Below are 25,875 nucleotides of genomic sequence, written 5' to 3' on the forward strand. Positions count from 1 at the left end.
TACTGCACATGGAGCAGCTACTCTTCCTGGGGTCCATTAGCTACTGCACATGTAGCAGCTACTCTTCCTGGGGTCCATTAGCTACTGCACATGGAGCAGCTACTCTTCCTGGGGTCCATTAGCTACTGCACATGGAGCAGCTACTCTTCCTGGGGTCCATTAGCTACTGCACATGTAGCCGCTACTCTTCCTGGGGTCCATTAGCTACTGCACATGGAGCAGCTACTCTTCCTGGGGTCCATTAGCTACTGCACATGGAGCAGCTACTCTTCCTGGGGTCCATTAGCTACTGCACATGTAGCAGCTACTCTTCCTGGGGTCCATTAGCTACTGCACATGTAGCAGCTACTCTTCCTGGGGTCCATTAGCTACTGCACATGTAGCCGCTACTCTTCCTGGGGTCCATTAGCTACTGCACATGGAGCAGCTACTCTTCCTGGGGTCCATTAGCTACTGCACATGTAGCAGCTACTCTTCCTGGGGTCCATTACCTACTGCACATGGAGCAGCTACTCTTCCTGGGGTCCATTAGCTACTGCACATGCAGCAGCTACTCTTCCTGGGGTCCATTAGCTACTGCACATGTAGCCGCTACTCTTCCTGGGGTCCATTAGCTACTGCACATGTAGCCGCTACTCTTCCTGGGGTCCATTAGCTACTGCACATGGAGCAGCTACTCTTCCTGGGGTCCATTAGCTACTGCACATGTAGCCACTACTCTTCCTGGGGTCCATTAGCTACTGCACATGTAGCCGCTACTATTCCTGGGGTCCATTAGCTACTGCACATGGAGCAGCTACTCTTCCTGGGGTCCATTAGCTACTGCACATGTAGCCACTACTCTTCCTGGGGTCCATTAGCTACTGCACATGTAGCCACTACTCTTCCTGGGGTCCATTAGCTACTGCACATGTAGCAGCTACTCTTCCTGGGGTCCATTAGCTACTGCACATGGAGCAGCTACTCTTCCTGGGGTCCATTAGCTACTGCACATGTAGCCGCTACTCTTCCTGGGGTCCATTAGCTACTGCACATGGAGCAGCTACTCTTCCTGGGGTCCATTAGCTACTGCACATGGAGCAGCTACTCTTCCTGGGGTCCATTAGCTACTGCACATGGAGCAGCTACTCTTCCTGGGGTCCATTAGCTACTGCACATGGAGCAGCTACTCTTCCTGGGGTCCATTAGCTACTGCACATGTAGCCGCTACTCTTCCTGGGGTCCATTAGCTACTGCACATGGAGCAGCTACTCTTCCTGGGGTCCATTAGCTACTGCACATGGAGCAGCTACTCTTCCTGGGGTCCATTAGCTACTGCACATGTAGCAGCTACTCTTCCTGGGGTCCATTAGCTACTGCACATGTAGCCGCTACTCTTCCTGGGGTCCATTAGCTACTGCACATGGAGCAGCTACTCTTCCTGGGGTCCATTAGCTACTGCACATGTAGCAGCTACTCTTCCTGGGGTCCATTAGCTACTGCACATGGAGCAGCTACTCTTCCTGGGGTCCATTAGCTACTGCACATGGAGCAGCTACTCTTCCTGGGGTCCATTAGCTACTGCACATGTAGCCGCTACTCTTCCTGGGGTCCATTAGCTACTGCACATGTAGCCGCTACTCTTCCTGGGGTCCATTAGCTACTGCACATGGAGCAGCTACTCTTCCTGGGGTCCATTAGCTACTGCACATGTAGCCGCTACTCTTCCTGGGGTCCATTAGCTACTGCACATGTAGCCACTACTCTTCCTGGGGTCCATTAGCTACTGCACATGGAGCAGCTACTCTTCCTGGGGTCCATTAGCTACTGCACATGTAGCAGCTACTCTTCCTGGGGTCCATTAGCTACTGCACATGTAGCCGCTACTCTTCCTGGGGTCCATTAGCTACTGCACATGGAGCAGCTACTCTTCCTGGGGTCCATTAGCTACTGCACATGTAGCAGCTACTCTTCCTGGGGTCCATTAGCTACTGCACATGGAGCAGCTACTCTTCCTGGGGTCCATTAGCTACTGCACATGGAGCAGCTACTCTTCCTGGGGTCCATTAGCTACTGCACATGTAGCCGCTACTCTTCCTGGGGTCCATTAGCTACTGCACATGGAGCAGCTACTATTCCTGGGGTCCATTAGCTACTGCACATGTAGCCACTACTCTTCCTGGGGTCCATTAGCTACTGCACATGTAGCCGCTACTCTTCCTGGGGTCCATTAGCTACTGCACATGTACCCACTACTCTTCCTGGGGTCCATTAGCTACTGCACATGTAGCAGCTACTCTTCCTGGGGTCCATTAGCTACTGCACATGTAGCCGCTACTCTTCCTGGGGTCCATTAGCTACTGCACATGTAGCTGCTACTCTTCCTGGGGTCCATTAGCTACTGCACATGGAGCAGCTACTCTTCCTGGGGTCCATTAGCTACTGCACATGGAGCAGCTACTCTTCCTGGGGTCCATTAGCTACTGCACATGGAGCAGCTACTCTTCCTGGGGTCCATTAGCTACTGCACATGGAGCAGCTACTCTTCCTGGGGTCCATTAGCTACTGCACATGGAGCAGCTACTCTTCCTGGGGTCCATGAGCTACTGCACATGTAGCCGCTACTCTTCCTGGGGTCCATTAGCTACTGCACATGTAGCCGCTACTCTTCCTGGGGTCCATTAGCTACTGCACATGGAGCAGCTACTCTTCCTGGGGTCCATTAGCTACTGCACATGGAGCAGCTACTCTTCCTGGGGTCCATTAGCTACTGCACATGTAGCCGTTACCTGCTCCTCCTGCAGACTCGCCTTCGAAGGTGTAAGGCAGCGGGGAAAGATGACTACCAGTACGACACCTTCATCTCCTACAGCTCCAAGGATAAGTTGTGGGTGATGAGGGAGCTGGTAGCTTGTCTAGAGGGGACTATGTTGGGATCAGCTCCATTCTGACTGTACCTGCACCACTGCAATTTCCACTCGGGCACGGCTATCTTAGAGAAGATTGAAGCAGCCATCTACCATGCCCGAAGCACGCTCTGCGTGGTGAACCGAGAATGTCTCCCGAGTGGTGCATTCTGGACTTCCAGTTAACCAGTCTGAGATTTCTGTGTGAGGGGAACGATGTTCTACTGTTGATGTTTCTCAAAGAGAGATGCCAGACTGCCTCTCCCCTTACACTCAGTTACGCAAGATGGTGCGTCAGAAAACATACTTCTTGTTGCCCAAGAAGGATCATGACCAGGAGGTGTTCTGGATCAGACTTCATAAAGCCTTGAGGGAAAGCACACAGCAGGAAGATGATGATGATGGTCCATAAGATACAGTAAGATACATTCCTTCGACGATAAACGCGAATCCGACCATCACCCCTGGTGAGACAAAACCGCGCCTTGCCAGTCCTGTCTGGGCCAGCGACGATTGGTTTGTGCCCATAGGCGACGTTGTTGCCAGTGATGTCTGGTGAGAACCTGCCTTACAACAAGCCTACAAGCCCTAAGTCCAGCCTCTCTCAGCCTATTGCGGACAGTCTGAGCACTGATGGAGGGATTGTGCGTTCCTAGTGTAACTCGGGCAGTTTTTGTTTCCATCCTGTACCTGTCCCGCAGGTGTGACGTTTGGATGTACCGATCCTGTGCAGGTGTTGTTACACATGGTCTGCCACTACGAGGATGATCAGCTGTCCGTCCTGTCTCCCTGTAGCACTGTCTAATGGCGACTCACAGTACGGACATTGCAATTTATTGCCCTGGCTACATCTGCAGTCCTCATGCCTCCTTGCAGCATGCCTAAGGCACGTTCACGCAGATGAGCAGGGACCCTGGGCATCTTTCTTTTGGTGTTTTTCAGAGTCAGTAGAAAGGCCTCTTTAGTGTCCTAAGTTTTCATAACTGTGACCTTAATTGTCTCCTGTCTCTAAGCTGTTAGTGTCTTAACGACCGTTCCACAGGTGCATGTTCATTAATTGTTTATGGTTCATTGAAGCATGGGAAACAGTGTCTAAACCCTTTACAACAAAGATATGTGAAGTTATTTGGATTTTTACGAATTGTTTTTGAAAGACAGGGTCCTGAAAAAGGGATGTTTCTTTTTTTAATCCATTATAAACCTAAAAAATTACAGCATAGAAATAGATTATAATATGAACCTTAATGTTTATACATGCTTATTACAAGAAATACAGCATTATATTTGTTGGTTCAGTTTTACATAAACCTACTAAAAAGAAAATGCCATTCGATATCAACACAAGGGGAGTAGTGGATTAGCAGTTTATAACCAGCAGATGGAGACAGAGACTAATCTTTGAAAGATAGTTTTTGAATTCCATTACATTTTTTTATTTATTTATGCATTATTAAACTAGGCAAGTCAGTTAAGAACAAATTCTTATTTATAATGACGGCCTACCCCGGCCAAACCCGGGTGACACTGGGCCAATTGTGCACCGCCCTATGGGATTTCCGATCACATCCGGATGTGATACAGCCTGGATTTGAATTAGGGACTGTAGTGATGCCTCTTGCACTGAGAGGCTGTGCCTTAGACCTCTGTGCCACTCGGGAGTCAATATTAATTCAACATCCACTCAAGGATCAGTGAAAAGTTTTGGCGCTATCACCTTATATCACCTCAAAAAACTTTTGTTTTGTAAATAAATACTTATAATGCTCATTTATATAAATATCACAGTTGGTTTGATGTGTTTGAGTCAATTAATGTTTGCAAGAGATCACTCCATGGTTCACTCATTATGGGAAACCAAAGAGAGAAATAGTTGGAGTTATATAACAACAGTCTTAGTTTTGAGGCGGTCTTTTGATCTCAGAGCTCTATACAATGTAAGCCTGTTTTATCTCACATAAACGAATAGCTCTGTCAATTCAATTCTGTCCCCATTTGTCACACTGTAATTGGGTTAGGCAGTTGAGAATGTATGGCCTTGTGCAACTTACACATTTTAAAGGTGCTGAGAAGCACAAGGTCTTCTCATTTCTTGAGTAAACCGAAAAATGCACAATACTATACGGCCAATCCTCCAGCTATTTCCTCAGCCTCTCTCTTTCTCTGCCAAATCGACTCATTGCAATGTTTTGATGGAGTCTTTCTTTGGAGTTCTCTCCAGACACAGCCACCAGCTGAGCTCTGACTTATTCATTGTGATTCAAACATGAAACAACCCAACAGCGTCGACAGTATATCATCAGAAAGACTTGTTATTCAGTTAATTCATGATGTCTGGGTTTAAGGTCAGTTATAGTGACAAGTGCACCTGGTTGTGTTTGTGGACACATGTTCATGCTCCTATATGGCTCCTGAAATATGTACACTTCAGTTGTAAACAGGTCTCCGACGTTAAGCTTGAAGCCCCGAAAGTAATACATTATATATAGTGGATACACATAATGTAGGCTAGGTGGTTTGGTAACAAAAACAGGATCCCATAAAGATGGAACTGAAATTGGGAGGTAAGTGAGCACAAAGGAAACACATTCAAGTAATGTTTCAACAGTCAATTTGAAAAACGGAACCCTTAATCACTACATATGATAAACATGCAATGTAAACATACATGTTATCAAAATCATGTTTACCAGAAAGTACTGTGTTAGGACTGTTAATTTCACCTAGAAATTACCCAAAGTGGTTTGCTCTACTGTATGTTCTGATAAGCTCAAACAAATAAACACACAACCAGTATTCCAAGAAAATGGCTAATGTGGTGCTGTCTGGTGTATTGCGTCAGTTCTTTAATACATTGTTAATACAATAATGCTCTCTGTCGAGAGTAATGATATATCCTGGGTGATTGAGCATGACCTTGGTATGCTCTCAGCGGTACCTCATGTGGAGCTCAACTCAAGCAGACTTCACCCCCAGGTTAAACCTGGCCAGCTGTTGCCATCTGTTTGACTCGTTCCACAGGGACAGGGAGACCGTCATAATCCCAATTCCCTCTCCGTTTCCACTGGCGCGTGTTCAAACCCAACAGAACTGTGCACTTGCTTAACATTCTCAAAACGTTTCCCGACTTCTTGCAGACAACACTGTACAGCCCTGTTCTCAACGGACAGCAAGTCATTCATTAACTCCTTAACTCATTATTCATTTAAGCCAAAAGTGTTAGTTAACATAGTGGTGGAAAAAGTACCCAATTGTCATACTTGAGTAAAACTAAAGATACCTTAATAGAAAATGACTCAAGTAGAGGTGAAAGTTACTCAAGTAATACTTTACTGGGTGAAAGTCTAAAAGTATCTGGTTTTAAATATACTTAAGTATCAAGAGTAAAATGTAATTGCTAAAATATACTTCATTTTCAAGTGTAAAAGTATGGATAATTAAAAATTCCTTATATTAAGCAAACCAGATGGCACAATTCTCATTTTTTAAATTTACGGATATCCAGAGGCACACGCCAACACTAAGACATAATTTACAAACAAAGTATTTGTGCTTAGTGAGTACACCAGACCATAGGCAGCAGGGATGACCAGGGATGTTCTCTTGATAAGTGGGTGAATTTGACCATTTTCTGTCCTACTATGCATTCAACATGTAATGAGTACTTTTGGGTATCAGGGAAAACATATGGAGTTAAAAGTACCTTTTCTTTAGGAATGTAGTGAAGTAAAAAATACAAATAGTAAAGGAAACACCCCAAATAACGACTTAAGCAGTACTTTCAAGTATTTTTACTTAATTACTTTGCCACAGTAAGCAAGGGTGTAATGAGCCTAGATGACCAATGGCGAAGGCCAGAGTGAGTCTGTCTGCTATTTCTTGCTTGGATGATTTAATTTAAATCTGGTCACAAGGTCTAACAAATCAAATCAAATGTGCCGAATACAACAGGTGTAGACTTTACCGTGAAATGCTTACTTACGAGCCCTTTCCCAACAAAGCAGAGTGAAAAAGAAAATGTAGCCCCTAAAAGGAAATAGTGAAATTAAAACAACATTAACGAAGCAGTTAAACACAAAATTAAAATAATAACATATACACAATGAGTAACAGTACTGGTACCAGTACCAAGTCGATGTGCAGGGGTACAAGATCATTGATGCAGATATGTACATATAACTAGGAATAAAGTCACAGATGGTAACCAGTAGCAACATTATTCATTAAGGGACAGAGAAAATAGATTTTCTCTTTCCAAGAAACGGAAAATGCCATTTTAATGGCCACATGAGAGAATTCCTGCTTATACGCTCAGGTCAAGACGATAGAATGGTTCACAGCAACCTTACTAATTCCTCTTTTTCCAATTGGCAGCGGAGGAAGAACGGCAGTGGTAGAACATCAACAGACGAAAAAGCATAAAGCCTCTGATTGGCCGTGTGGGTATGCCCTCTGTCACCACATTCTTCAACAAGGTAGAGCCTTCCCAAGAAGAATATGGTTTAGCTGTGCAGGAGGGTGTCTTTGCATACCACACTATGCGACACAGTCATAGTTACAGATCTATGGACTGCCCAGCACAACTCACACGGAAGCTTTATGAGCCAAAGTTTACATGTGCTATGACAAAATGTGAAGCCATAGTGAGTAAGATATATGATGGCAGCACATCTGTGGAAACAAAACTGCTTGATTTTGTAGAATTGAAAGGAGAAACAGCAGAGGAAATTGCAGCTGAGGTCCTGGTGGTCACCCAAAAATGTAACCTGGAAAACATTCTCTGCCGACAACAAATACCAACTTTGGAGGACTGAATAGGCTGGGGAGGGTCAATGTCCATACCAAAGTTAAAAAGGCTCTGCAGCGGGAGGCGATTGGCTTAGGTTGTCCTGCCCACATCATTAAAATGATTTGCCGAAATTGTTGCAACCCCTACTACTAGCATGTTAAACCTCTCTTTCGTATCGTCTGAGATTCCCAAAGATTGGAAAGCTGCCGCGATCATCCCCCTCTTCGAAGGGGGAGATACTCTAGAACCAAACTGTTACAGACCTATATCTATCCTACCCTGCCGTTCTAAGGTCTTCGAAAGCCAAGTTAACAAACAGATTACCGACAATTTCGAATCCCACCGTACCTTCTCCGCTATGCAATCTGGATTCCGAGCTGGTCATGGGTGCACCTCAGCCACGCTCAAGGTCCTAAACGATATCATAACCGCCATTGATAAGAGACATTACTGTGCAGCCGTATTCATCGACCTGGCCAAGGCTTTCGACTCTGTCAATCACCACATTCGTATCGGCAGACTAAACAGCCTTGGTTTCTCAAATGACTGCCTCGCCTGGTTCACCAACTACTTCTCTGATAGATTTCAGTGTGTCAAATCGGAGGGTCTGTTGTCTGGACCTCTGGCAGTCTCTATGGGGGTGCCACAGGATTCAATTCTTGGGCCGACTCTCTTCTCTGTATACATCAATTTTGTCGCTCTTGCTGCTGGTGATTCTCTGATCCACCTCTACGCAGATGACACCATTCTGTATACTTCTGGCCCTTCTTTGGACACTGTGTTAAATAATTATCTAACCTTCAGACGAGCTTCAATGCCATTCAACTCTTCTTCCGTTGCCTCCAAATGCTCTTAAATGCAAGTAAAACTAAATGCATGCTCTTCTCTGCCCGCACCTGCCCGCCCGTCCAGCATCTCTACTCTGGACGGTTCTGGCTTAGAATATGTGGAGGATAACTACAAATACCTAGGTGTCTGGTTAGACTGTAAACACTCCTTCCATACTCACATTAAGCATCTCCAATCCAAAATAAAATCTAGAATCGGGTTCCTACTTCGCAACAAAGCCTCCTTCACTCATGCTGCCAACATACCCTCGTAAAACTGACTATCCTACCAATCTTCAACTTCGGCGATGTCATTTACAAAATAGCCTCCAACACTCTACTCAACAAACTGGATGCATTCTATCACAGTGCCATCTGTTTTTGTCACCAAAGCCCCACATCCTACCCACCATTGCAACCTGTACGCTCTCGTTGGCTGGCACTCGCTTCATACTCGTCGCCAAACCCACTGGCTCCAGGTCATCTACAAGTCTCTGCTAGGTAAAGCCCCGCCTTATCTCAGCTCACTAGTCACCATAGCAGCACCCACCCATAGCACGGGCTCCAGCAGGTATATCTCACTGGTCACCCCCAAAGCCAATTCTTCCTTTGGCCGCCTCTTCGTCCAGTTCTCTGCTGCCAATGACTGGAACGAACTGCAAAAATTACAGAAGCTGGAGACTCATATCTCCCTCACTAGCATTAAGCACCAGCTGTCAGAGCAGCTCACAGATCACTGCACCTGTACGTAGCCCATCTGTAAAATAGGCCATCCAAGTACCTCATCCCCATACTGTATTTATTTATCTTACTCCTTTGCATCCCAGTATCTCTACTTGCACCTTAATCTTCTGCGCATCAATCACTCCAGGGTTTAATTGGGATATTGTAATTACTTCGCCACGATGGCCTATTTATTGCCTTACCTCCCTTATCTTACCTCATTTGCACACACCGTATATAGATTTTTGTCTACTGTATTATTGACTGTATGTTTGTTTATTCCATGTGTAACTCTGTGTTGTATCTGTTGAACTGCTTTGCTTTATTCTTGGCCAGGTCGCAGTTGTAAATGAGAACTTGTTCTCAAATAGCCTATCTGGTTAAAGAAAGGTGAAATAAATAACATGGCTAGAACAGATTTGGATATGATTCCCTTTGATGTTGAGTATCTGCTCACAAAGATATTTTCACCGTCAGAGTAGAAAGACTGAAGAGCTTTTGTGAGTTTGTTGGCCAGGAGTACCATAACATTTTAGTACACCACAATGTTTGCTGGCTGTCCATGCTCCCTGCTCTAGAAAGAGTGCTGAAAATGTATGTGCCATTGAAATTATTTTTTTTCTTTCTGAAGACAAATGCCCTGTTGTCCTGAGAACAATGTTCGAAGAGCCACTGACTGAACGTTGGCTGGTCTTTGTCCATGGAAACCTGACCGTATTCAGTGACACGATCAAGGTGCTTGGCCAGGACCACTGTGTTGTGGAGTCCGCTGCAATTCTGAGAAACGTTGAGGCAAAATTGACTGCAAGACGTGATGACAACTTCATTCCAGTTTTGGTCAGAGGACTTCTGAGAGAGCTGGAGCCATGTCTAAAGAGAACTTTCTCAAAACATCCCAATCATTCTTCACTATGGCTATGAACTAGTTGCAAGCATGGGGAAAGCACACAGATAATCTAAAATATTTACATTGTCTCCTTTTAAAAAGGCAACCTCTACGTGAAGAGATCCAGGAGGCAGCAGGCAGGCACACTGCAGGGAAAATGCCCCAAATGGAGACAATACTTAGTCAGAGATGGAGCACGGTGGTTACCCACTTCAAAGAGAATGACATCCCACACACTAACCTGGCTAGATTAGCTTCTGTTGTCATGTGCTTACCTGGAGGTAATGCACCAGTCGAGAGAGTGTTCTCCCAAATGAATGCTCTAAGGACAGCAGCAAGAAATAGGTTCACTGTTCCTACCATCAAGGCTGTGCTTATTGTGAAGACAAACTTCAACCTCCCCTGCCAGGAGTTCATGGAGAGGCTGGCCAAAGACAGAACAATCCTGAAGAAAATACATTCTTCTGAGAAATATACAGATTAGGTTGGTATAAGTATATTATGTAGTTACCAATCTCATCAGCATCTTATTTCTTTATTATGTTGTTCAATATTTCACGTATACTATTGTCTGTTTTTTTTTGTTTTGCTCATGTTCTCTTCTGCTCTTATTCTAGCAGGACCACTGAATGGCTGTTCAGATCGGACAGTTCTGTCTTGTCTATAGTGTTTCTCAGTGTGCCTGTTAGACTAAATACATGAAACCGGAACTGTACACCTTTTTATTTCATAGATAATAACATTGGATATTTTAATTATATATTGACCGCCGAACTGGAAATGTCCCCGGTTTTCATATCAGAAATCTGGTCACTTAATTTTTTTTAGTTTTGAGATAAAAAATTATTTAATTAAAAAGAGATAAAAATTATTTAATTAAAAAGTCACAGAGGGCTGTTGCAAGAACCTACTCACGATAATTTTCCAGTTAATATCCATTGCCAGTTTTCAGAATTTAAACACTTTTTTGGAGTTTGAAATTGGCATCCGACATGGAAATTAATAACATTTAAAGTATTCAAAAAATGATTTTTGTTCTTATAAAAATTCCCCTAAAAAGGTACATTTTAAGCTCAAATAATGGAAAAAAAAAGTAATAAAAAGGTTTCCCAGCCAGACAAGCATTGTCCTGACTTTCAAGAATCCCTGAGCTAATTTCCTGCTATTATACACATTTTGCCATGAGGTTAAGAGAAAGTCATTTTAAAGCTAAATTCCTGTAATAAAAACAATTATGCAAAGAGGACAACAAACAATGAGGAATAAGAGCAGAGACTCAAATACAAAGAAATATCTTTTTTATTTTTTATTGTTGAATAGAAGATCCAATCTGCTTGAAGAACAGAAATACTCACAGCAATAATACAATATGGGTAAAACCAGACCAGAGCCCATGTAGAAATGTCCCACTTCACCAAATTCTCTTGTTCTCTCACTCTTTTGCTTTCTCTTTATCTCACACGACTGCACGCACACACATACACTTCATTCTGTAACGATTTGTCTAAACCCATAGCTTTGTAATCCATCTTCCCCAAAGCTATCTTTCTCAAATAAGATAAAAATACTTTGCATTAGAGAAGTCTCCTGCTACCAATCATTATACCTCCGCTCCGGAGAGGATTGGACATAATGTAAGTATTCGTCACTAAAACAAACATTATGTTCTTGATGAAAAGACAGTCATTCGCAGGATCTGCACACACTGGTCCAAATTTCCTTAATAATAATGCATTAGCATCTTAACACTCCCCAAGCAATTAGTCTTGGGTCTGTTTTTAGTACTGGCTATGCCTGTGGGACTACAGTTTGTTGTTGGATGGGGGACTTTGGGAATTGAATTTTAAATAGGATAGTTGTGAAGGCTCCATATACACCAGTATTGATTGATGAGGGTTATATCATGTCCAGACACATTCTGTTAGAATGTTAATTAAACACAGTTTACCAGGGGATCATCATATTTCAGTTTACAAAAAAAATGTATTATTAACAAAAACAAGAGCTTATGGTTGACAAGTGGCTGTGCATTCTTCACCTCTTTAATATGGAACCTGATGCACTTTATTTTACATAGTTTTATAATGCCCCAACAGACGCACATCGAGGAGCATGGCAAACTCAATGGATAATCCATCCATTTCAACCGTTTAAGTTCTGGTTTTAGGTGACACATTTGATCCCAATCAGAAGGAAATGAATTGAGCATGAAAGCTCAGGAACAAATGGACGCGCATACACACACTTACAATACACACACTTACACACATGCACACACTCACAGAAGTTTTATTTTGTACAAGTAATAATAAGACAGTGTTTCCTGTTTCCCCTTCAGTGCGAGACCCTCGGTCGGTCTCCTGTTGAGCATCAATTGTTGTATGGAGGTTGTGGTCAGAAATGTTCCTGGACAAACCTTTGCCAAATATTTCATTCAATTCTGTACATCTCCTTTAGTGTACAGATCACAGTACAACGGGCAAATGAAAATACATCGGAACCAAAGAAACTGGCCTCTTCACACGACATTGACAAAATGGTAAAAACATACAAGTGTAAAAAAAACAAAAAAAACACTATGCATCATCTCTATTAAGATATAGCTCTAAACTTTGATTGCAAATGTTAGTAACCTTTCAGCAAATGGATGAGTATGTTATGAAATATTTTTTTTTAAGTCACCATCATGACTTTTATAACTTACAAGTGTCAAACTGTATTTCAAGCCGAGCCAAATAGTCTCTCACATTGGAAAAATATGTATTTCAAACGATCAGAAAGCAATGTTAATAAATAAAAAGATGGCTCGTCGGAAATGTCCAGTACAGGTAATCTCCCATCTCACTGCTTTGTAATTCCTTACAACAACATATTAAGCACATATGTTATTCTGATGGGCCAAGACACAGAACGGAAAGTAAAACAAGTCTGGTTACTTTGTAAAGGAATTATCCATCGTTTTTCTTTTGCTCCATTGGGAATCTGAGTAGAGACAGTTGTTGCTCCGAGAACTCCAGAGGGTGACTCCGGTTTATCATGGGCTTCCAATCACAAACCCCCATGACTCCGGTTTATCATTGGCTTCCAATCACAAACCCCCATGACTCCGGTTTATCATGGGCTTCCAATCACAAACCCCCATGACTCCGGTTTATCATGGGCTTCCAATCACAAACCCCCATGACTCAGGTTTATTATGGGCTTTCAATCACAAAGCCCCATGACTCAGGTTTATCATGGGCTTCCAATCACAAAGCCCCGTGACTCAGGTTTATCATGAGTCCACATAGTCCAAGAAGACCAGAAGGACTATGTCATCCAGTAGCTGGAAGTGATATCATCTGGTTCGCAACCCACAGCTCGCCTCATGCAAAGTCTGTAGGTAAACCACTGCAGCACCCAATCCTCTGCAACTTTCTTCCTCTCGAGCCATAAGTGCCAAATCTCACCTTTCCTAAACATTCACTCTGATGCAATCTCACCATACCAGACAATGGGGAGATCAGGAAAGTGGGTGGTTGGGGTGGGATGGGATAGGGGCTACCACCTGTTAATTATGTGGTTCATGTAGTCCTCTGTGGGCAGCCTGGCTGTCCCCTCGCCCCCCACACCACCCTCCTCTCTGAGTAAATCACGGGGGTCCAGCCCGTGACTCCGAAGTGCCAAGCGATGCGCCCGTCTCTCCAGCTGCCGAGTGTACTGGTAGCGCTGCTGGAAGAGGTCGCGAGCGTAGTCATACAGCTGCATGTCCAGGTCGTTGAGCTCCTCGATGCGCGCCACCGTGTCGTTGTCCAAGTCCACTCCGGCCGCCCGCGTGCTGTTGTACTGCACAAAAGGCCGGATGAAGCGCAGTCGGAAGGTGCGCTCGAACAGGAACTGCGTCTTGCGCTGATACTCCGTCAGACCGAAGAAGGCCATGTCGCGCAGGTTCTTCTTGGCCGACTCGAGGAGAAGTTGCGAGCGCCGCTTATCGGGCACCGTGGAGAGGTTGTAGCAGCCCACCAGGCTGAGGTCGGCGAGCATGCGCACCTGCCGGTTGTTGGCCAGGTTGTAGGGGCAGTCCATGAACTGTTGCAGGGTGCAGCCTGACCAGTCCGTACCCTCGTAGCAGGGCGGCAGCTCCTCGGGCGTAGGTGTGCGCCCGTCGCACATGTGGAGGGACGTCTTCCAGGTGGCGCCGCGCTGCACGTGGCGCCACTCACTCAGGTAGCGTGACACAGGGTCCCTCAGCAGGGTTATGTAGTAGAACTTCCTGTAAAACACAACAGAGGAAAACCACTTTATGAAAATATCAATACAGTGATGTCATACAAAAACATAAAAAAATGACTGATGACTGACCATGTTAGCATGATCAAATCTGGTTTTGCTAGCTCTACTCAACATGAGATGAACTATGGAAGCCTTGAAGGATCAACAGTGACCACGTAAGCATTCTACAGACCACTTGAAGTTTTGTCAAAGACTGAAGTGAATTGTGAAGCGCACACCTGTGAAATATATAGTATAAATATACTCTATGGGGGAAAAAAGACAATGGAGAATCAGGGGTACTTTGTGTGTCATCACAAATCACTGCTGTGAATGTTGATATTGACGGCGGTTTTGATATATTGGGGACATTATCGTTGGCGCTTAACCGGATCGTCGATAACATTCCAGACCTCAAGGATTACGGTGGGGTCCAGACCAGAGACCTGGATTGAAGCGCACCTTGGAACATAATCATCTCCAGAGAGAAAAAAACATTCCTCTGCATCCGTGTAATCAGAAATACCTGTCGTGTAAAGAGGCCTGACCTCGCTGTGTTATTCTACTGCACTGCAGCCAGGCAACGGGGAATGCATTCCAGCTCACAGTGAACGTATGGATTTCTGTTGGCCAACCATGACCTCACCATCCATACGCCCGTCTGCATAACTCTATTCCCCGTTACATACCAGATGAACAAACCACTTCAGTATTCCAAACATTAGACTCCACTGTCTGGCCTGTACGTTGAAATTCAATCTGACTGTGGAAACAGCAGAGGGTCATTGCTTTTCCAAAACAGATCCTGGTAATGTGATTTGAGTTAGAGAGCCGGAAAGAGGGTCCGATAATGATTCAGAGTGATCCCTACACTCTTATGTCCATTGGCGGGGTCATAACACAACCTTTAAACAGAGACAGTGGGGACAGTGACGCCAAGTGAAATTCAAATCAACAGTAGAGCCAACCGCTTCTTTGTTTCCACCCCTGGCTGAATTTTGAGAGAGACAGTGAGGCAACAAGGCAGCCATTTTGTGCCAGGTAACTGAGATGGGGAGAAGAGGGGCCCCTTTTTCTATTTTCCCTCCACTCTGAGTCATTTTGACAAGTGCAGGTCAAAAGGTGAGACTAATAGCTTTTTCCATCCCTTCAGGTCTTTGAAGAGTTACTCTGGGACAATTACTCTTCTTATTGTCTCTCAGTGTCCAGTCACGCCCACCCCTGTCAAGTATCAGTGTAGTAGTCATGGTTCAAGACTTCCAGTTTGGAATTCTAGGCCTTTGGGGTATTCGGGATTCTCGGGAAACAAGTGGAAATTCCAGGGTATTTGACCGCATTAGCAAATGATTGTGTAACTAGAGGGATTCGGATGTGGAAAAGATGACATTCCCATGTTGGGAAACACAAGAACTGTTTACTTAGTTTAAAGTAGTTCATTCCCTTTAGCATAGAGATGCACAAAACAAAAGCCTCTGAAGTTAAAGTAGCATTCAGCATCCCACCTCACGTCCCTGCCAGGCCCCCTGCTATGACTAGAGAATATAGAGAGGGAACTAACACGAGGGGGAAAATAAGAGCAGTTTTTTGATGAATAGCTGAGCTGGATTGGGGAGAAGTGAAGTCTGGAGGTGGGTTACATGTGGGAGTTCTGATCTCATTACAAATTAGTGCTCCGCTCAGTCAACATTGCAAGCGAGTTGGAGAGTACGACACGGCAGGATCCCCCTCTGGGGGGGCCTTCACTACATCAGCACACCTGACAGAATGAGATATGATGGGCCTTGAATCAGTGGGTAGAGGGGGGGGAGAACGTGAGAGAGGGAGTGGGGGAGAACGTGAGAGAGGGAGAACGTGAGAGAGGGAGATGGGGGGGTGAGAGAGGGAGAACATGAGAGAGGGAGTGGGGGGGGGGAGTGAGAGAGGGAGTGGGGGGGTGAGAGAGGGAGAACGTGAGAGAGGGAGTGGGGGGTGAGTGAGGGAGAACGTGAGAGAGGGAGTGGGGGGGTGAGAGAGGGAGAACGTGAGAGAGGGAGTAGGGGGGTGAGAGAGGGAGAACATGAGAGAGTGAGTGGTGGGGGGTGAGAGAGGGAGTGGGGGGTGAGAGAGGGAGTGGGGGGGTGAAAGAGAGAGAGAGCTTCCTGACCCAGCCTAGCATAGAGCGGCTCTGTTACAAAGCTGACAAGATGGATGCAGCCTGCTAATACACCCATCCATTATAATACTGGGAGTTTCTCTTGGTGTCTGATCCCTTTTTCTCTAAGAGTTTTCACTAAACACAAAGCTGTTGTATTTGAGTGTGTGTGTCTCTCTATCTCTTGCACACACACACACACACACACACACACACACACACACACAAGCTCTCATTCACTCAGGGGACACACACACACGGCAACTCTGCACCACTGTTGATGGATGGGCCCCACACTGGCAGAATGTATCAGCCGGAAATGCTGACTGTGCTATTCTAATGGGATAGCAATAACGATCACAATTTTCCACGAGATTGTTATAGCAAAAACATGACAGCGGCTCACAAGATGAGTTTTAAACACAGAACAGGGAGTATTAACCACACAACCGCCAGCCCAGGTAGTCCAGCCATCACAGCACAGCACTAGTTAGGAGGATGCCATTCATAACGATGCCACTTGATTGACATCTCATTCATTTAGAAGACGCTCTAATCCAGAGCGACTTACAGGAGCAATAAGTGCCTTACTCCAGGGCACAGCTTTTTCACCTAGTCAGCTGGGGGATTCGAACCAGTGACCATTCGGTTACTGGCCCAACGCTCTTAACAACGGGGCTACCTAACGCCCCAACTGGCAGTATTCAAAGAATGTCACGTTGAATCACTGAGAACATGTATTAATTAGTTATGCAGTAATTGTCAATGAAGTCACATACAGGGACAGATTTGCAATCTCCATAGACAAACATTGGCAGTAAAATGGGCCGTACTTGAAGAGTTCAGTGACTTTTAACGTGCACCGTCATAGGATGCCATCTTTCCATCAAGACAGTTGGTCAAATTTCTACCCTGCTAGAGCTGCCCCGGTCAACTAAGTGCTGTGGAAACTTCTAGGAGCAACAACGGCTCAGCCGCGAAGTGGTAGGCCACACAAGCTCAGAAAGGGATCGCTGAGTGCTGAAGCACGTAGTGTGTAAAAATAGTCTGTCCTCGGGTGCAACACTCACTGCTGAGTTCTTAACTACCTCTGGACAAGAACTGTTCGTCGGAAGCTTCATGAAATGGGTTTCCATGGCCGAGCAGCCGCACACAAGACTAAGATCACCATGATGCTAACCGTCGGCTGGAGTGGTGTAAAGCTCGCCGCCATTGGACTCTGGAGCAGTGGAAACATGTTCTCTGAAGTAATGAATCACGCTTCACCAACTGGATGGATGAATCTGGGTTTGGGGGATGCAAGGAGAACGGTACCTGCCCCCAATGCATCTTTCCAGCCTTAAAGTTTGGTGGAGGGGGAATAATGGTCTGGGGCTGTTTTTCATGGTTCGGGCCCTTTAGTTCCAGTGAAGGGAAATCTTAACGCTACAGCATACAATGACATTCTAGACAATTCTGTGCTTCCTACTTTGTGGCAAGGCCCTTTCCTGTTTCAGTATGACAATGCCCCCGTGCACAAAGAGAGGTCCATACAGAAATGGTTTGTCAAGATCGGTGTGAATGAACTTTACTGGCCTGCACAAAGCCCTGACCTCAACCCCATCGAACACAATCGCCCAACATCAGTGCCCGACCTCACTAATGCTCTTGTGGCTGAATGGAAGTCCCCCCAGCAATGTTCCAACATCTAGTGGAAAGCCTTCCCAGAAGAGTGGAGGCTGTTATAGCAGCAAAGGGAGGACCAACTCCATATTAATGTCCATGATTTTGGAATGAGATGTTAGACGAGCAGGTGTTCATACTTTTTTTGGAGTCATGTAGTTCATTCATAAAACAGCAAAGTTCGCCGTATTGTACATTGCTGTGTTACTATTTGTTTATGGTCATTAGCAGAGTCCACATGATCCCAGATTTATCTTCAAGACCCCAGCAATTTGAAAAAGTAGATTGTGCTGAATTATTAGCGCTACATTCATGTCGTAGTTTAAAAACGTCATATCTTAATTCTGGCATCTTTATGGACGTTCGGCACTTATAATTAGCTAACACCGACTCATAGGTTCTTATGTGCTAATAGTAGTCAAACAATCCTCTAACTAACAGACAAACTAACAGACAATCCTCTAACTAACAGACAATCCTCTAACTAACAGATAATCTTCTAACTAACAGATAATCCTCTAACAGACAATCCTCTAACTAACAGACAAACTAACAGACAATCCTCTAACTAACAGATAATCCTCTAACTAACAGACAATCCTCTAACTAACAGACAATCCTCTAACTAACAGACAATCCTCTAACTAACAGATAATCCTCTAACAGACAATCCTCTAACTAACAGACAAACTAACAGACAATCCTCTAACTAACAGATAATCCTCTAACTAACAGACAATCCTCTAACTAACAGACAATCCTCTAACTAACAGACAATCCTCTAACTAACATATAATCCTCTAACTAACAGATAATCCTCTAACTAACAGATAATCCTCTAACTGACAGACAATCCTCTAACTAACAGACAATCCTCTAACTAACAGACAATCCTCTAACTAACAGATAATCCTCTAACTGACAGACAATCCTCTAACTAACAGACAATCCTCTAACTAACAGACAATCCTCTAACTAACAGATAATCCTCTAACAGACAATCCTCTAACTAACAGACAAACTAACAGACAATCCTCTAACTAACAGATAATCCTCTAACTAACAGACAATCCTCTAACTAACAGACAAACTAACAGACAATCCTCTAACTAACAGATAATCCTCTAACAGACAATCCTCTAACTAACAGACAAACTAACAGACAATCCTCTAACTAACAGATAATCCTCTAACTAACAGACAATCCTCTAACTAACAGATAATCCTCTAACTAACAGACAATCCTCTAACTGACAGACAATCCTCTAACTAACAGATAATCCTCTAACTAACAGACAATCCTCTAACTAACAGACAATCCTCTAACTAACAGACAATCCTCTAACTAACAGACAATCCTCAAACTAACAGACAATCCTCTAACTAACAGACAATATGTTGCCCGCCTTTGGTTGAAAAGATGTAAGAAACTGAAATAAAGGGCAACAGAAGAAGAAGTGTTGAAGTTTAGGTAAGCAGTGTAGGAGGCGAGGCATAAGCTGTACGAACAGGAAGTTAAAGAGAAAGGGTGGGAAAAGAACACACACAGAGAGACAGACAGAGAGACAGACAGAGAGACAGACAGAGAGACAGACAGACAGACAGACAGAGAGAGAGAGAGAGAGACAGACAGAGACAGACAGACAGACAGAGACAGACAGAGACAGACAGACGGAGAGATGGAGAGAGACAGACAGACAGACAGACAGACAGACAGACAGAGAGTGAGTGAGATACAGACAGACAGACAGACAGACAGACAGACAGACAGACAGACAGACAGACAGACAGACAGAGAGTGAGTGAGATACAGACAGACAGACAGAGACAGACAGAGAGAGCGAGATACAGACAGAGATAGACAGAGAGAGCGAGATGGTTTAAGCATGACAAAGCCACAAGAATTAGCCATACAAAACGTATTTTGATAATCTTTACACAAACATCCCACAAAAAGACTTACAACAGAACCAATTAGAAACTCAAGAAAAATTGAACATCCTTGACTCAGTCATTAAAAACAACCAAAATCCATTAGATTACCCAATAACCCAACAAGAACTAAAAGAAAAGCTCAAATCTATAAAATCAAAGGCTTGTTGTCTAGATAACATCAGGAATTAAATGCTGAAAAACAGCTCACCTGAGCTGCAAAATGCTGTGCTTAAATTATTCAACATGGTTTTAACTTCTGTCAGCTTCCCTGATGTCTGGAACCAGGGGCTAATCTCCCCTATCCACAAAAGTGGAGACAAATCAGACCCCAATAATTACAAGGGAATTTGCGTAAACAGCAACTTGGGAAAGGTTTCCTGTAGCGTTATGAATTCAAGAATTCAAACCTTTCTTTAAGAAAAAAATGTAATAAGTAAATGTCAAATTGGCTTTCTCCCCAACCATCGCACTACTGTCCATATATACACCTTACACACACTAATGAATAAACACCATCTCACTGCTGACCATACTAATTAATAAACACGTCCACCAAAAAAAGAGGGAAAATCTTTGCTTTCTTTATTGACTTTAAAAAAGCATTTGATTCTATTTGGCACTCTTTACGGAAGTGAGGTTTGGGGGCCGCTCATTAAACTGGACTTTAAAATGTGGGACAAACAGGCAATAGAAGCCCTACATGCAGAATCATGTCTGAAAATTCTACAAGTCCAGAGAAATACACCAAATAATGCATGTAGGGCAGAATTGGGCCGCTTTCCAGTAGTAATGAAAATACAGAAAAGATCATTAAACTTTTTTGGCTACATCTAAATTCAAGTCCAAATTCGAGTCTGCAATTTAAAGCACTTCAAACCCAAGAGCTGAGCCCAGAAACGAGCCCTCTCAGTCAGCTGGTGTTGGACCTCACCAACCAAGCTGACACCAGCACTGCTTCAAAAGAAAGAATTCCAATAAGCAAAATCCTGAACCAATCAAAGGACTCATATTTACAACATTGGAAAAACGAAACAAAATCCCAAAGCCTAAAGACTAAATTGCTATCTGACCGTAAACAGAGAATATGAATTGGCTGATTATCTCTACTCTGTCAGAGATATGAAGCAGAGACAGATCCTTACCAAGTACAGGCTGAGTGACCACCGATTGGCAATAGAAACCGGCAGACATAAAAAGACATGGCTACCCAAAGAGGAGTGTGTATGCGGTCACTGCACGACAGGGAAGTTAGAGACAGAGATGCACTTTCTGCTTTACTGTGATAAATATTCCTCACAAAGAGATTCATTATTCACAGAAAAGACTACATTTATTCTACATTTTAACTTATTAAACCCAGAGGAAAAACTAAGAATACTCATGGGCAAAGGAGCAATGGCTCCTCTAGCAGCCAAATATGTATTTTCCTGCCATAGCCTGAGGGACACTGAATAATAACATCTGCATAGTAAACAGTAACTTACTTATTATTACTATTATTGTTATTACTATAATTTTTATTATTGTTGTTAATCATTCCAAACAGTAGTGGTATGGGTAGTAGGGTGATGGTAATGATAGCAGTGTAATGGTGGTGGTGGTAGTAATAGTGGTAGTAATGATGATGGTAGTTGTAGTAGTGGTAGTAATAATGATGGTAGTTGTAGTAGTAGTAGTGGTAGTATTGATGATGGTAGTTGTAGTAGTAGTAGTAGTAGTAGTGGTATGGGTAGTAGGGTGATGGTAATGATAGCAGTGGTGGTAGTAGTAGTGGTAGTAATGATGATGGTACTTGTAGTAGTGGTAGTAATGATGAAGGTAGTTGTAGTAGTAGTGGTAGTAATGATGATGGTAGTTGTAGTAGTAGTAGTGGTAGTAATGGTGATGGTAGTTGTAGTAGTAGTAGTGGTAGTAATGATGATGGTAGTTGTAGTAGTAGTAGTGGTAGTAGTGATGATGGTAGTTGTAGTAGTAGTAGTAGTAGTAGTAGTGGTAGTGGTATGGGTAGTAAGGTGATGGTAATGATAGCAGTGTAATGATGGTGGTGGTAGTAGTAGTGGTAGCAATGATGATGATAGTTTTAGTAGTAGTAGTGGGCTTATGTCTGTTAAATTGTCTGTATTTAATGGTGTGCCCCAAGGCTCTGTACTTGGTCCTCTCTTATTCACTATTTATATAAATGATTTAGACAAAAATGTCCAAAATGCTCAACTTCATTTTGATGCTGATGATACAGTTACTTACTGTTGTGCCTCGTCTCTTACAAAAGCTTTCCAGAACTTGCAAACTGCTTTTGATACTGTTCAACATACCTTGTGTCAATTGAAGCTTATCCTCAATACTGACAAAACTAAACTAATGGTGTTTTCTAAAGCAAGAAATATACCTCTGAACCTTTCACCTATTACTACCTGTCAGGGCAAGGAGATGGAGATTGTAACCTCTTCTAAATATCTTGGAATTTTAATTGATGACGGCGTCTCTTTAAATTGCATATTCAACAACTGACAAAAAAATTGAAGCTGAAATTGGGATTTTATTTTAGGAATAAGGCCTGTTTTTCTTTTGAAGCCAGAAGGAGGCTAGTATCAGCTACATTTATGCCTTTACTTGACTATGGGGATATTTTATATATAAATGCTTCCGCTCAGTGTTTGAGATCAATTGACACCCTTTACCATTGCACTTTGAGATTTATTTTAAACTGCAAAACACTTACGCACCACTGCACTTTGTATACCAGGGTTGGCTGGCCTTCTCTAGTCAGTCGTACGCTCAGGCACTGGTAAACTTTAATTTACAAGCCATTTTGGGTTTACAACCTTTTAATTTGGGCATTTTTATTGTTCAGAAATGTGGTGGATACTCTCTTCGTTCGCTGGACATTATCCTGCTAACTGTTCCAAATGTCCGAACTGAATTTGGTAAAGGGGCTTTTATGTCCTCTGCGCCATCGTCTTGGAACACCTTACAAAATACTTTTAAACTAGAATAACTTGTCCCGATTGGTATTTTTAAATTACTGATGAATGATCTTGAGACTGATTCCCTGACCTGTCAATGTTTTTAATTTGCGGTTTTTGATTTTGTTATACTCTTGTGAATTCTATGTTTTTTATTAGATTACTTGTAGTTTTTCATGTTGTTTGTCTGTAATTTTTGTAATGACTTGGTGCTGCCTATCTTGGCCAGGACGCTCTTGAAAAAAATATTTTAAATCTCAATGAGCACTTCCTGGTTAAATAAAGGTTAAATAAATAAAGTAGTGGTATGGGTAGTAAGGTGATGGTAATGAGAGCAGTGTAATGATGGTGGTGGTAGTAGTAGTGGTAGTAATGATGATGGTAGTTGTAGTAGTAGTAGTGGTAGTAATGATGATGGTGGTTGTAGTAGTAGTAGTGGTATGGGTAGTAAGGTGATGGTAATGAGAGCAGTGTAATGATGGTGGTGGTAGTAGTAGTGGTAGTAATGATGATGGTAGTTGTAGTAGTAGTAGTGGTAGTAATGATGATGGTGGTTGTAGTAGTAGTAGTGGTATGGGTAGTAAGGTGATGGTAATGAGAGCAGTGGTGGTAGTAGTAGTAGTAGTAGTAATGATGATGATAGCTGTAGTAGTGGTAGTATTGATGATGGTAGTTGTAGTAGTAGTAGTGGTAGTAATGATGATGATAGTTGTAGTAGTAGTAATGATGATGAGAGTTGTGGTAGTAATGATGATGATAGTTGTAGTAGTAGTAGTAGTAGTGGTAGTAATGATGATGGTAGTTGTAGTAGTAATGATGATGGCAGTTGTAGCAGTAGTAGTAATGATGATGATAGTTGTAGTTGTAGTAGTGGTAGTAATGATGATGGTAGTTGTAGTAGTGGTAGTGGTATGGGTAGTAATTATGAGGGTAGTTGTGGTAGTGGTAGTGGTACGGTTAGTAATGATGATGGTAGTTGTGGTAGTAATGATGATGGTAGTTGTAGTAATGATGATGGTAGTTGTAGTAGTGGTAGTAATGATGATGGTAGTTGTAGTAGTAGTAGTAGTAGTAGTAGTGGTATGGGTAATAGGGTGATGGTAATGATAGCAGTGGTGGTAGTAGTAATGGTAGTATTGATGATGGTAGTTGTAGTAGTAGTAGTGGTAGTAATGATGATGGTAGTTGTAGTAGTGGTAGTAATGATGATGGTAGTTGTAGTAGTGGTAGTATTGATGATGGTAGTTGTAGTAGTAGTAGTAGTAGTAGTGGTATGGGTAGTAGGGTGATGGTAAAAATAGCAGTGGTGGTAGTAGTAGTGATAGTAATGATGACGGTAGTTGTAGTAGTAGTAGTAGTAATGATGATGGTAGTTGTAGTAGTAGGAGTAGTAGTGGTATGGGTAGTAGGGTGATGGTAATGATAGCAGTGGTGGTAGTAGTAGTGGCAGTATTGATGATGGTAGTAGTAGCAGTGGTAGTAATGATGATGATAGTTGTAGTAGTGGTAGTAATGATGATGATAGTTGTAGTAGTGGTAGTAATGATGATGGTAGTTGTAGTAGTGGTAGTAATGATGATGATAGTTGTAGTAGTAGTAGTGGTAGTAATGATGATGATAGTTGTAGTAGTAGTAGTAGTAGTAATGATGATGATAGTTGTAGTAGTAGTAATGATGATGATAGTTGTAGTAGTAGTAATGGTGATGATAGTTGTAGTAGTAGTAATGATGGTGGTAGTTGTAGTAGTAGAAGTGGTAGTAATGATGATGGTAGTTGTAGTAGTAATGATGATGGTAGTTGTAGTAGTAGTAGTGGTATGGGTAGTAATGATGATGGTAGTTGTAGTAGTGGTAGTATTGATGATGGTAGTTGTAGTTGTAGTAGAGGTAGTAATGATGATGGTGGTGGTAGTAGTAGTAGTAGTAGTAATGATGATGATAGTTGTAGTAGTGGTGGTAGTAATGATGATGGTAGTTGTAGTAGTAGTAGTGGTAGTAGTGGTGATGGTAGTTGTAGTAGTAGTAGTGGTATGGGTAGTAGGGTGATGGTAAAAATAGCAGTGGTGGTAGTAGTAGTGATAGTAATGATGACGGTAGTTGTAGTAGTGGTAGTAATGATGATGATAGTTGTAGTAGTGGTAGTAATGATGATGGTAGTTGTAGTAGTGGTAGTAATGATGATGATAGTTGTAGTAGTAGTAGTGGTAGTAATGATGATGATAGTTGTAGTAGTAGTAGTAGTAGTAATGATGATGATAGTTGTAGTAGTAGTAATGATGATGATAGTTGTAGTAGTAGTAATGGTGATGATAGTTGTAGTAGTAGTAATGATGGTGGTAGTTGTAGTAGTAGAAGTGGTAGTAATGATGATGGTAGTTGTAGTAGTAATGATGATGGTAGTTGTAGTAGTAGTAGTGGTATGGGTAGTAATGATGATGGTAGTTGTAGTAGTGGTAGTATTGATGATGGTAGTTGTAGTTGTAGTAGAGGTAGTAATGATGATGGTGGTGGTAGTAGTAGTAGTAGTAGTAATGATGATGATAGTTGTAGTAGTGGTGGTAGTAATGATGATGGTAGTTGTAGTAGTAGTAGTGGTAGTAGTGATGATGGTAGTTGTAGTAGTAGTAGTGGTATGGGTAGTAGGGTGATGGTAAAAATAGCAGTGGTGGTAGTAGTAGTGATAGTAATGATGACGGTAGTTGTAGTAGTAGTAGTAGTAATGCTGATGGTAGTTGTAGTAGTAGTAGTAGTAGTAGTGGTATGGTAGTAGGGTGATGGTAATGATAGCAGTGGTGGTAGTAGTAGTGGCAGTATTGATGATGGTAG

The 25,875-nt window shown here is 42.9% G+C and overlaps 1 protein-coding gene across 1 annotated transcript in view; it reads right to left on the bottom strand.

Annotated features, from left to right (window-relative positions):
- Positions 1 to 12,113: 12,113 nt before the first annotated feature.
- hs6st1b (heparan sulfate 6-O-sulfotransferase 1b) overlaps positions 12,114 to 25,875 on the bottom strand; it is a 95,232-nt gene continuing 81,470 nt past the window's right edge. Inside the window, exon 2 of the mRNA XM_021620191.3 lies at positions 12,114 to 14,359. Within this exon, the coding sequence (XP_021475866.1) occupies positions 13,648 to 14,359 (712 nt within the window). The 3' untranslated portion in view covers positions 12,114 to 13,647. The remainder of the gene's footprint in view (positions 14,360 to 25,875) is intronic.

The sequence above is a fragment of the Oncorhynchus mykiss genome, chromosome 11 (assembly GCF_057628025.1).
Source record: "Oncorhynchus mykiss isolate SJ-2025 chromosome 11, ASM5762802v1, whole genome shotgun sequence".
Lineage (NCBI taxonomy): Eukaryota > Metazoa > Chordata > Actinopteri > Salmoniformes > Salmonidae > Oncorhynchus > Oncorhynchus mykiss.